Source organism: Aplidium turbinatum, chromosome 3, assembly GCF_918807975.1.
Source record: "Aplidium turbinatum chromosome 3, kaAplTurb1.1, whole genome shotgun sequence".
NCBI classification, from domain to species: Eukaryota; Metazoa; Chordata; class Ascidiacea; order Aplousobranchia; family Polyclinidae; genus Aplidium; species Aplidium turbinatum.
The window spans coordinates 15,973,839-15,986,858 of NC_137474.1; the positions used below are offsets into that span (position 1 = coordinate 15,973,839).

The window sequence follows — 13,020 nt, forward strand, 5'->3', positions numbered from 1 at the left end:
ACTTTAGATTTGCAGACACCTGCTAGCACCAATGCAAGAAAGCTTCCTATTTTTCGTCTAGTGTAAGTTCGCTTTGGAGATTCATACTTAGCAGTGATGCTGAAAACAGAAACAGTTCAAAATTTCTCAGACCAAATTTTGAATTTTTTTAAGTTTTTCAAAATCGAAATATTTGGAAATAGGCTAAACTTTTCTGAGATTGGTAACAACTTGGACCTCAGCAAAATCCGGTCGAAGGGGACGTTTGCAGACTACGTTGAATAGGAAGTTAAGAACTTAGAAAACAAACAAATTGTAATTTTGAGGTGTCAAAACAAAATTTTATCGCCAATTTGCAAGCAGAACACTTAACAACGTGGCGGGAAATTTTGTATTTCCGAAGTCAGCAAAATCAAACTTACTTGCAGTCTAGCACCTTTGCAGTCCCTTTTGAAGTTAGCTCAAAAGATCAAACAAAAAAGCAGAATAAGCGTTCACACGACTGAAGTTTGTAATCAGCGCGGTTTTCATTCACAGCCGCACGCGCCAACAAAATGGTTCGAGCCTTTTTTTGAAATCAGACGAGAAAAAAGAAACGCTTCAAGATTCTAGAAGTGTTCTCCGATCTAGATTCATTCTCATTCAATTGATTTGCGTGCCAGAAGTGTAGATTCTTTAAATTTGTTACAAGTGAGACTATTTGATTTTTACTGGTGGATTGTTTAAATCATGCCTCCCGAAAGACGTATGACTGAAGCCGAAATCCGAAGAAAGGTGAGTTAAAGCAAGTAGTTCTAAGTTTTACAAAAATTTTCGGAGGAATTTAATTAAATCTTGATCATTTCTGCTTAAGTTAAAAAATTCAAGCTTCTTAGTGTATTGCGACGCTGAGGCTATTCTGGTAAGTTTTGCAACTTAGATAACCATAATCCAAAACACTGTCATTAGACGTAGTCCATATTGCGGCATGATCGAAAGTGCGGCTGTTTTCTAACGGACATCCGCAGTTTGTAAGGGTCCGAGATGGCGCAAAGCAGAATCGCGGGAGTCGAAGCATTTTAAAAAACACCTGCACTTTTAAACAATGCTCATGGCTCTACTTTCAACAGGATACATTGTAAAGGCAGCATAGGTCGTGTTTAGTTTATACCACATCTCCGCGACATAATGCTGGATGTTCTACACTACGCGTCGCTCAACCAATTATAAAACAGGCTGCATGTGTTTCATAGATAAGTGGATCGCGTTTGATGCGTGCTAATATGTTCATGTAGGAAAGATAAATATTATTAAAATTTTTTTGATGTCGAGTAGCCAAACTTGCTGGTTATACTTCTTAACTGTTCCTTTTCGGCGGTCATCACAACAGATCAGCCTCCAATTCGGCTTGTTCATTTCATCTTCATTTTCATTACTTTACTGATTGTGTGGAACTTCCTTTATGTCTTTTTATATGTCATATCTAAATCCGATTTATTTTACTAATGTAGTTTTCATATCATCTCTTCACCGTGTCGTGTCAACGGCATGATAAAGCCTATCGTTCATTTTGGCTTGTTTTTAGCTATGTCTACAATAAAAATATTTCAAAATTTCGTTTCGAACCGTCTGGGTAAATGTCTTTTCATTAAAATGAGATTCGTTTCGAGAACCTTTGTTCTCACGAGGCATGATACAAACATTTTGTTTGCCATTTACGAAAAAGGAGTAAGGTACTCATTTTCCGCATTCATAAACCTTCTATTGTTTTTCATCGTTCGTTTACAGATGTTTTACTTTCGGTAACTATTTCGAGTGCTCACTTTAACGGTTTGAATCTTAGAAGTTGTTAAAAGTGTGATTTGTTACAATTTTCTATAGAAACGTTTAATTACTTAATTGCATTAGACAAACAAGCCAATCATGGAAAAGAAGAGGAGAGAACGGATAAATAAATGCTTGGATGACTTAAAGTCGATGGTACAAACAACGATGTCAGAAAACGTAAGTGATAAGCTTACCGGTAAACAGTAGGCCTAAGCTACTTTTCACTTTTTTTTTTTTTTTATGCAGCTGTAAACTATTTTCATTGTTCCTTGTTTGAAGGTAGAAAACGGGACAGCATCAGCGTCAAGCTTGGAAGTATGTCCTAGATCAGGGGCGGGCAACATACGGCCCGCGGGCCGGACCCGGCCCGCGACAGGATTTTGAGCGGCCCGCAGACAGTTTCCGGTCTTTGCATGACAATGTGGCCCGCGGCCACACTCTGCCGCAATTCCCCACTACTTGCTTACGACGTCAAATAATAGTGACTGTTTAGTTATTCTTTAGTTCTTTGTTTTCGGTTTTTAGTGAAGTGACAAGCATGTTGTGTTCCGTCATAAACGGGCCCTTCCATCCTTTTTCTTTGTCTTTTGTAAGAATCTCCTCCAGTCGCAAGCTTTACAGCTGGAATTGATTGATTTGCAGTGTGACTCTACCCTAAAAGAGATAGGCCTATTCCAATCTAAAAGCATTGACAAATTTTATGCGTCTCTGAATGAGTCCAAGCTTGCTAACCTGAGAAAGATGGCCATGAAATTACTTGTTCTGTTCGGGTCTACATACATTGGCGAGCCAACATTTTCGACCATGAACATTACAACATTACACAATTATAACAAGACAAAGCTCCCTGCAATCCAATCTCACTGATGTTCACGTGCAGTCTTTGCTGAGGATTTCTACGTCCGACATGCAGCCAGAGTTCAAAGAGCTTGTTGACAACTTTCATAGTCCACATTGTCTCAACGACTTCAGCAGCTATTGCAGTACATTACGTTAATTGATTGTTGATAATTCATTAAATACTGTTTTACTGTTTTTATGCTTTAAACTTAAAGTTTTCATTACATTAAATACGATTTATTCCTTGTCTAAGTAGATAAATACGCGATTAATGTAGCGATTCATGAATCCGGCCCGCCAAGTGCTTCATTTTCCCATATCAGGCCCGCCGACTGGAGAAGTTGCCCGCCCCTGTCCTAGATTCTAGAACGGAATTAGGTATCGCTTCCGAGCAAACAACTTCTCAATGTCATGTCGCAGTCATAGTGACCGATTAAGTTTATGAGTACCGTTATTGTATTTTGTCTTCCCTTGACTAATGTGTTTCATGAAAGTGTGACTAAAAGTTCTCGCCTCTCTATCAACAGGAAGTCTGCAGACTGTAGCCTGACAAATTTGTAGCACACTTGGAGTTGTGTTTGGGGTATTTTCAGTTTTTTTTTTGTAATTACCCGAAAATTAAAGTTGATCTGTCGTTATATAAAAATTTCTCTCGCCAATCTCATCAGTTAAAAATTCAAGACAAAGATTATGCAGTAGTCGCACCATGTAATCTACTAAAGTAACTAAACTACCAACTTACATCCTACCATGGCTAACAACGTAATACAGATCAAAAAGGGACGGGAATAGAGTCCGGACGCTTACTCAATTGAATATTCAGCACAACGCAAATTTCAGCCTGGCTTAAAAAAGGTAAATTATTATATATTTTGTTGCAGTCTCGACCCAACAAACTAGAAAAAGCGGATATATTGGAATTGACGGTTCAATACCTGAAGAAACTTCAGGCTGTTACACAAATTAATCCAGGTTAGCTTAACCACTACACGTAGTCTATGTATTGTATATAAATTAAAGAAATACATGCTGATGTCTCGCTCTGTTCTGGTTCCTCGATGTTATTGAAGGTGGAAAGTTATACAAGGATCCATCGTTTAGAATGCAACGGAACGATTAAACATAATACATAAACAAAATCGGTCAGGTTTAGCAACTTGCATAATTTATTGTTTAAAGCTTTCGCCACCGTGAAGGCGGCTTCTTCAGTATCCCTTCTATTTGAATAAGATACTGAAGATGTCTAATACAGTTTACTGATACGAAAGGTTTATTGATAAATTATACAAGTCTATGTATACGCCTGTATTGTAATATTTCATCCCTGGTGTCATTTTCTAAAATGATTTTATATTATTTGTGACTTGAATGAAACTAGGATCACCTAGAACGTAGATTATTTTGAAATTAGTATTTGGCAAAATGTTTACATATGCCTTCTTGTGTTTCGAAAAAAAAGTATCTTGGGTAACTGCTTATGCCTCTGCCCGATGCCTGGCTGTAGTTTCGAGTAGAGACACGGTACACATGCGTGAAGGTTTAGGCTAAATTTTGTCAATACATTTTAGGGAAACGCTGTCGGCTTGCAAATTGCGATTGTCGCTTGACGTCATGAAAAGAGAAAAACAGTTTTTAGCTTCTTTTGTAAAGTTTTTGTATTTCATAGGCTGTGTGTAGTGTAGTCAACAAAACAATCTTCACCAGCAATTCTTTCTGAGATTTTTTGAATAAAACACTTTGCAGTATATAAGTATTTCTAAATTAAATTTCAACTCAATTGTTAACTTTCAATAATACTCTGAATTTTGTTCAATAAAATTTGAATGGCTTCGATCTGGCAAACTTTGCGTTTCCCAATCTTGTGAAAGTTATGAGCAAATTCATAAATTTGTAGGCGTTGGTTTTCACAAGCTACATAAGTTTTCAAATTGTAACATTTGCTGTATATGTTTCGTCAGATCTCGCAAGTGATGCGGTCGATGGGTTGGACAACAAGAAACGTTTGTTTTCAAATTCAGCGCACACTCAGCAAAGAGGATACGCCCATTGTGTTCACGAAGTTACCTCATTTCTCAGCAAAACTGAAGGAATCCCAGTAGAGTTTCGAACTCAACTCCTCGGCCATCTTGCCGACCAGTCCCGTCGCCGCATTCAAGCTAATGAATCAGAAAAGCGAATGTTCGAAACTTTTTCAAGTGACATAACTTCCTTCTCTTGTCGAAACATTCCAAAGGACTTAACAGGACATAGGTCTTCAGAAAGTCTGTCTTCAGACAGATCCTTTCACAATCCAACTAGTTTTCAAAGTTCTCTACCAGAGCATACTGATATCGTTCAGCCAAAGGTTAGTCCTATGCCACGAGATCATCTTTCACCGGCTCCTCTTTCGCCAACGTCATACGAGTCTTCGTTTTCTCCCATCTCGTGCCCATCACCAACGACATTTCCTTCCAGACGAAATGGGAATGTTGATACGCAGGAAGATAAAAACAATAATGTCGGTACTTATGTTAATTATCATTGTTTGAATGATCAAGCAACACTGCAACACCTGAAACTACCTGAAAACAACCACTTGCAAGATGTCAGCAGTGATTCTGGCAATTGGTCTTCTTGCCCAAACTCTCCAGTTAAAACTATTTCCTCCACAGCCCTAAAAATTTCAACAGAACTCTTTCAAAATGAAACCAAAACTCCAGAAGACGAGGACACTACGCAATCGCTAAATACTGTATGGCGGCCTTGGAGCTTATAGAAATTTTTTTATTGACTGGTGGTTAAATTTTATTACCTATGTTTATTTTTTGATTTAATCGTTTAGTTTCTTATGTTAACGGGATGCTTATTGCACCAAGAAAAAAAGAAGCAAGGTATAGAAAAATAGAGATGTCGAAATATTTACATTTTTAATTGGACAAAGGACGCTTTTGAAACATTGAGTAAAACTTTCGACAAAATCTTTTCAATTTTGTAAAAACATCAAAACATGCAAATCGTCATTCGTCAAGGTGAAAATTGTCTCAAATATAACTGTTAGTGCAGTAAAATCTTAATTTTTTTCAGTGCAATTTTTTATTACATAAATTGCTATGTCGCAGAGAAGTGTTGTTTCTTACTCGTCTTTTCTGGAGTGAAGCAAGGAATTCAATTCAGGAACTACATTTTTTTTTTCATTTTGAAAAGTGCATTTCTGGTTGTAATCGAGTATAGACTGCTGGGGAATATGGAGACGTATTGTACTAACACGAAACGGATGGAATTGATTCTTCATTTGCAAACCTGCTTAAACTTTTGCCATGTGATCGTGTGAATCTATAGGAAAATTTTGCGTAAGATTTACTGCTCCTTTATAGCCATCACACCCACAGACGATGCCCATCGCAACCGACACTTTTTTCGACGTGTTTTTCAAATATGGCGAGGGTAATGTTTTACTAATGCAGTATTGCAGTAGTCCCCGTTTATTAAGCCCATCTCAGGACGGAACGATTTTGGGCTTATTAAGCAAGGGGCGTGTTTTTGCCACTCCTATCCGCATAATTGACTATGACTAGGGTTGTAAAAATACTGTATTTTGGTTGTGCGTAAAATACATGTATTTTTCGTATTTTTTCTGTATTTTTCGTATTTTATAACTAAATAAACCGAAAATTTTGTCTACTTACCGTGATGATGCTTTTACTTACAGTGAAAATTATGTCTACTTGCGAGTAGCCCACGAGACTTAAGCTGAAATCAAATCCAACAGCACCTATTTAGCAATTAGCACCAACAAATCTCTAGCTACGTACTGTACAGTTTTGTAGGTGCTGTACAACTCCACACAGCTTCTAAGTGCTAACCTCGCATTGTGAAATTGCAAGGCAGCATTCTTACATCACAAAGCTTCAGCTCTACATAAACCCCCTAAACCTTAAACTTGCTTTGATGTAAGTGAACTAACATTATGCTGAGTAGCCCACCACGCGGGCCACTCAGAACAACGTGGTGGGCGGTTACACAGGTCCGCAATAGAACAATGACCTAATTGTGACCTAGATCGCCTGTGACATCACAATATATTATATCTGTAGAAGACTATAAGGCCATTGCCAGTAAGGTATTAAGTACAATCACTAAACGTTGATAAAAAAAGAATATACAGTGCTCTAAAATCCGCAGTTGGAATGGTTGGATTGTGTAAAAGTCCTCATTTGTATACGTTATGTAGGCCTACCATTCCGCGACCCTCAGAAGCATCCTCGCGATCCTCGTTTGGGTCGCGACAATGAGTTTGGGAACCACTGACCTACAAGGACCAAGAACTTCGCGTAGCGAGCGGATGCTCCCTGTCATTACGCTGTTGCCGAAGCATGACGCGAGCTTTTGATAAGTTTTAATTTAATACGAAAAATACATGTATTTTTCCGTCGCTGTATTTTTCTTGTATTTTACACAAAATGTATTTTTACAACCCTAACTATGACTGACTGTACTATAACTAAAAGTTAATAAATCTATTAACAATATTGTGCACAACGACTGGTTCTTTTCGATAATTGAGTTTTTTGCAAGTCGTGTCAGCAATGAGCCGTGTTTTGTACAATCCAGTAAAATGAGATCCAGGTTAAACTTTTTGTGACGAAACAGTTGAATTAAGAACTGAGCTTGCAGCGTCACAAATTGTCGAAAGCAAGACGAAAAATTTAGTATCATAAATTATGACGCCTTTTTACACAAATTCGAGCATATGTAATCGAAAAATGGGCTTATTAAGCGGGGTTTTGAGCTTACAAAGCAGGTTTTTTTATTACAGGAATGAATGAGAGTGCTGTAATTCCGAACCAAACAAATTGGACATAATAAGCGGGACTACGGTAATAAATACAAGAGAAAAGAAAATAGGGACATAAAATAACCTGTTTAATTTTTGCACTAGGTATCTGCTCGGTTTAGACTTAAAGTATGCCTATATTTAAAAGAGTGATAAGCTTTTTTTCATTAATTGCAACTGTTTCGTATTTCAATTGTGTAATCTATGTTTTAAAGTAAAGTAGAATCACAAATATTATTGTAACTGGTATTGCACCAACGCTACTAGATTTTGCACTGAAAGCATTGGCCACGAGTTAAACTGACAAGCTAAATTTTTGATATTTCTAATGTTTTTGCCAACGCTGTAATTAAAAGTGTCAAGTTTTGAAATAAAGTGATGCTTTTAGAGTGTTTTGGATTTCATGTGTATTTTATTATTTTGTAATACCTAAGCCTACTTTCTGTAAAATACAAGTAAGCACAAAAAATGTGTTCAACTTTTGGTTTATACATTTCTTGGTGCCTTTTTAAGCATTGATTACCTAAAGTGCAATGGGTCAAAGAGTTGGACTTGCTAGAAAAGTATGTTTTTGTCCAGTGGTAAGATTCAAGTGTTTTTTCGTCTTCGATCCTGAGATTTTCCATTTCATCTCAAAACTATCTTCCATTTGCAATTTTTGTGGTTTCTGCATTTGTATTTTGACTGAAGTGAAATTATGCTTCTGACGAGGTGTGAATGTTGTCAACTTCTCGTTCGCAAAGTCACGTGGGTATCATACGAATCGAAAATGAAATTGTTTCAGTGTAAGAAACGTAATCAAACGGAAACTTCCATTTAACTTATTTTACAAATTTTGTATTGGTTAGTACGGTCTTAAAAAGTTCATGATGGAGGATTATCTTCTACTGTATTGCCTCATTCAAATCTTCAATCCTTGATCTAGCAGAGCAGAGCTCGAAGTGACACATTGACCTAAGCATACGGTTGTGCAATGTGCATGACTGGTTGGCGGAGGCCTATCAAATTTTCAAGAGCGGGTTGTACAAACCGGAGGTCGTCATAAACCATCAGTGGTTTTGTCACTGATTTGGGTTAAAGTACTGTATGTTACGAAGCATAGCAAGTTTCTGAAAACAAGCCTGGCCAAAGTTCATTGTTTTGACTTTGGCGTGCATGATATTTCTTGCCAAATAAATCTTTTACTAAAAGCACAATTAACAGCTTCTAAACTCCGTATTGAAGAGTAATTTTACAATCTGTGCTTCCGGGTAGGCGAACGAACTGCAAGGTAAAGATCTCACAGAAATATAATATTACTGCATGTGTGCTTCTCTCCGTTTTTGTTTTATTTTTTGCTGTTTGTTTTTTGGATTTTGTGGCCGTGCGAACTACAGGCATATAGCCTACTTCTACATGATTTTCCATTCAGGCACGTTTTGAACTTTTCAAGGTTTTGCCATCTTTTCCCGTTCATTGACGTGCTGGTAGGCCTATATCGACTATTGTAGTTACTAGTATCTTTTTCGTTCCGGACGCGTTAATGACAAAAAATAAACTGATTGATGATATCATCAGCAGCGTTGACAAGGGTACTTTCAGACCCTGGCCCAAGATGATTTTAAGGGCCTGTAACCTTTCCAAGGGGATGGAAACGAACAATGTTTTTCTTCAAAATGTCTTGATTTGAGTCTCTACGATCTCATTAGTACCGGGCCCAGATTATCCTCTCAACGGCCCTGTATGTCAAAACCTTGTGGGGGCTATGTTTCACTTTTACTAGGACGTCATTAATTGCAATAATGTCCATCACACCATCTTGAGACAAAATGTGAACACCTGGACGCAACAGGTTGAAGTGTGCAAGCTTGTTCACACTACTATTACAGTCCACGATTTTACAACAAAGGAAGCTCTGAATTGTTTTGTCTTGGAGGAAGGTTATTTTCAAAACGATTCAAGACCTACATAGTTTGTTTTCTTTTGAAATGCTATTGTACTGTAGAAAAAGAAATGATAAAGAAGAAAGTTAAACTTCAACATACACGCGTTATCAAATTGTCTGAATTAGGCTTACAAGCACGTACAAAACTTATTCATCAGGTGTTGCAAAGGTAGGTGGGCCATGTTGACTTTTACAATTATTCTGGTCGTGTGCGAGTGCTGCTAACATGTTAGCTGCCCACACGACGCTTCGTGATAAGTGCTGATATGAAACGGGTTGAAGTTCTGGTCATGTTGATTTTAAAATTTTGTGGTAGTTGGGAGAAAAGAATCAAACAAATACCTCGCCATTGGATTCAAGTGAAATGTTTCCATGCTGCCATTGAAAGCAACAAAATTTTCATTCTTGTGTTCAACATTTTTCTCTGTAAAATGCATTATTACTTTCTATTTGTTTAAATGGACTAGAATGAGCAGACACCGAAGAAAGTGATGCTGTGTTCTTCTACAAGCCTAACTCTTTGACATGTTAGTTCTTTCCAACTTTACTATAGGCTTTAAATGCCATACTGAACGTGAGGGTTTAACACACTCAAGATATTCAAAACAGCACTTTTTAATTGTTGCTTTTCAAAAAACTTTTCCAAGTTTGCTGTGGGAAAGTTTGAGATGGAGCCATCAGGCACATTGATGCGGAAGCACGTTATTCGCTTTGGCGCTGATGAAGACTTTTGTAAAAAAACGTATATTCCTCTCTGCGATACTTCCTCCAAAATTTCTCACCAATTCAAATCGCATGAGAAAAACAAACAACAAGCTTTTCAAGAACAACATTGCGATAAATAGAAAGCGGCCTGCGATATCAATGTTTAACTATTCTAGTAAGAGGCGGCCGGCGCGTTTCAGGCACAAGTCACTGCCAATCTACCAACACACAACATGTTTACGTGTTAATTTCCTATCACTGAAGGTTGTGGGAAATGTCAATAGGACGTAAAGTACCTTTTAAGCTCAATAAACCATGATTTTCTTCAAGGTACCCTGCAAATTGCAACAACGTCGCATGCTAATCGTACACCGTGGCGTCAGCTTTATCCTCACAAAGACCTTTTTTGTATTCTGTGATGGCCTGTCAAGCCACAGGTGTGCTAGGCAAGCTACAAAGGCAACATTCGTGACTGCCAATAATTAACTTAGATTACATTTTGTAAAATTATTTTTTTTGTGCTCACAATTGTGACGTTGACAAAAGGTTTAATGAACGCAAGATAATGAATTCTCTCACTGCATTGACGACAAAAAAGAGCTCAAAAGATTTACGCTGTTTGCTTTGTTGAACGTGTTTCCTCAATTGATGGCTGATTCGAATGTGCTCTTTGTGTTTAAGGTGGCATGTAGATGCTACAAAAATTAAATTGCATGGAAAGTACTGTATTATCTACAAGCTTGTTGAACCAGTTTTCTCTTCGGTTGTCAAGGCCAGCAGGAAATTTCCTTTTCAGATTTAAGGGTCCCGTTGTGCTCACTTTACAAAGATTGACAAACGACGTTTCATTTGTTTTCGTTTCTATCATGGGTTAGTTTTCTGTCTCTCGGAAAGCTATTCCCTCCACACTCCCATCTTCCACTTTTCCATTCATTTCACATCAAGCAATCCCCTGGTACAAACACTTGTTTTTTTTTTATTTAAACATTTTGTCTTCGCTACGTAGAAAAATTGCTTTATTGCAGGGGCTGCACCACAGTTAGTACTGCATTATCTTACGGCTGGGATCACGTCATTTTTATTTCTGTTTTTTAATTAGCCTACATAGCATTTCACTCGTGTTACCTAAAAACTATGCAAAACAGGGTTTTATTATTTTTATATTTCTTGCATGCAAATTTAGAGCTAAGTTTAACAAACAAAGACAAGAAAAATTAGCATCAAACACACCATGAAGCATGCCAGCAGTACAGTGATGTGGATATTGGCCAAACATAGCTGTACGACCGCGGCTAGAATCAAACTGAAGACCATTCAAATGTCAGTCGACTTGCTTTCACCATTTTATCTTACGAAACCATGATTGTTTTCTTTCATGTGATGCAATAAAATTAAAGATATTTCCTTTAAGAAACATGAAAATTAAAACAAATGAAATCTTTTCATCAAGCGACTGCGCTATAAAAAGTGTTTTTCAATTGAGTGAATTGAAATTTATCCCTGTTTGGCTGGAATGTTAAAAAATGATGGAAGATTGGCCTACTACAGTACATTTAATTTTATGTTTTTTTTTTCAGTGTACATTTTGTGAGTGAAGAGAAGAGGACTAAGGTGAAAATCTTGGGTTGATCGGTAGTCATGACTTCACTTTATCAAAAAAAAAACGATGTTATCCTGCGGAGGCTAAATATGAGTAAAAAACATGCATATTTTCATGCATCTTCATGCAATAAGCTTATCGCATTAGATCGCGTTGTCTTTGCCAGTAAAAAGAAAAAAACAGTCTGCTTGTTTTGGTTTCTAGTAGTTTCACAGTAGCCTTGGCGTGCATCAACATGGAGATAAAGTACTCGCTTTAAACGTGTTTTTCAACATTACAAACAATTCCCGGATTATCTCTTCAAACAGAAGAAAATTTAAGCTATTTAATTAGTTTATACAACCGATCTTTAAAGTGATGTATTTGCTTAAAAAGCTTACAGCTGGCATCAAATCTATTTGTAATCCAGTAAGCAACTGGTAGGGTACTTGCAACCTATTAAATTACTGGTTACAGGTCAACAAATAAAAAAATCAATCAGCTGCTGTATAATTTGTGTGTTTAAACCTTGACTTACTAATCTTGAAAACGCAAATCTGTAAAATACATGAGCAAACTAGGGCATGGTGTAGCTCAAAAGTTAAAAAAGGAACTTGCCAAGCACAGCACGCAATAGCATCTATAGTTCGGGAAACCTGCTAACTGTAACTGTGACCCTCAGCAAAGAGCTCTACCAACAAAGGATTCCAAAATGTGTCGTATGGCTTTTACAGACAAGGTAGGCAGAGTAGCTACTGATTTCACTGAGTAGGCGAAAAATTTGTTATTTAATAAATCAAACAAAAAAAGCTTTGTAGCAAAACCTAAAAGTAAACTGCTTGGAGACTTTATATTTTAAGTTTCTGTTTCATTAACGAAATTTCAATGTTTAAATTATTGATTAATTTGATTACAATTAAACCAACAGATTAACAATATCTTCTATTCAGTAAACTGCTTGCACCGCAAAGCGATAAAAAATCACATCTTGGTAAAAACAGATGAACAAGACGGTTTGTAAATTAGTTGAATAGCAGTTTTCAATTACTTTTTTAGTTTCGGTACTTAAACGACAAAGTGAGTCATATACGCAAAACCACATTTTTTACAGTACAAATTGAAAATAAAATTTTGAATAAAATCATTATAAAAATTAATTTTTGTGAATAACTTTTTAAGATTTTATTTAACTTTTGAAAATGGGAAACACCGTATTAAATAAGTTTCCGCTTTATTTTGGTATTATGCAGCATTAAATTTATTTAAAGTAATGCAAAAACTAAAACTATATTGAAATCTATTCAACACTTGACAAATGGAACGAACTGACAAGATTTTCCAGCTAATTTGTGATATTCGCAATATGTTCGTTTG

The 13,020-nt window shown here is 36.8% G+C and overlaps 1 protein-coding gene across 1 annotated transcript; it reads left to right on the plus strand.

Moving 5' to 3' along the window:
* The first annotated feature begins 645 nt into the window (after window positions 1-645).
* On the plus strand, window positions 646-6,260 carry LOC145767428 (enhancer of split m8 protein-like). The gene is made up of 4 exons (XM_082579246.1): window positions 646-753; window positions 1,867-1,962; window positions 3,507-3,597; window positions 4,584-6,260. Exons 1-4 carry the CDS (start codon window positions 709-711, stop codon window positions 5,378-5,380), a joined length of 1,029 nt encoding a protein of 342 aa, XP_082435372.1. The 5' UTR covers window positions 646-708; the 3' UTR covers window positions 5,381-6,260.
* The last annotated feature ends 6,760 nt before the right edge of the window (window positions 6,261-13,020 follow it).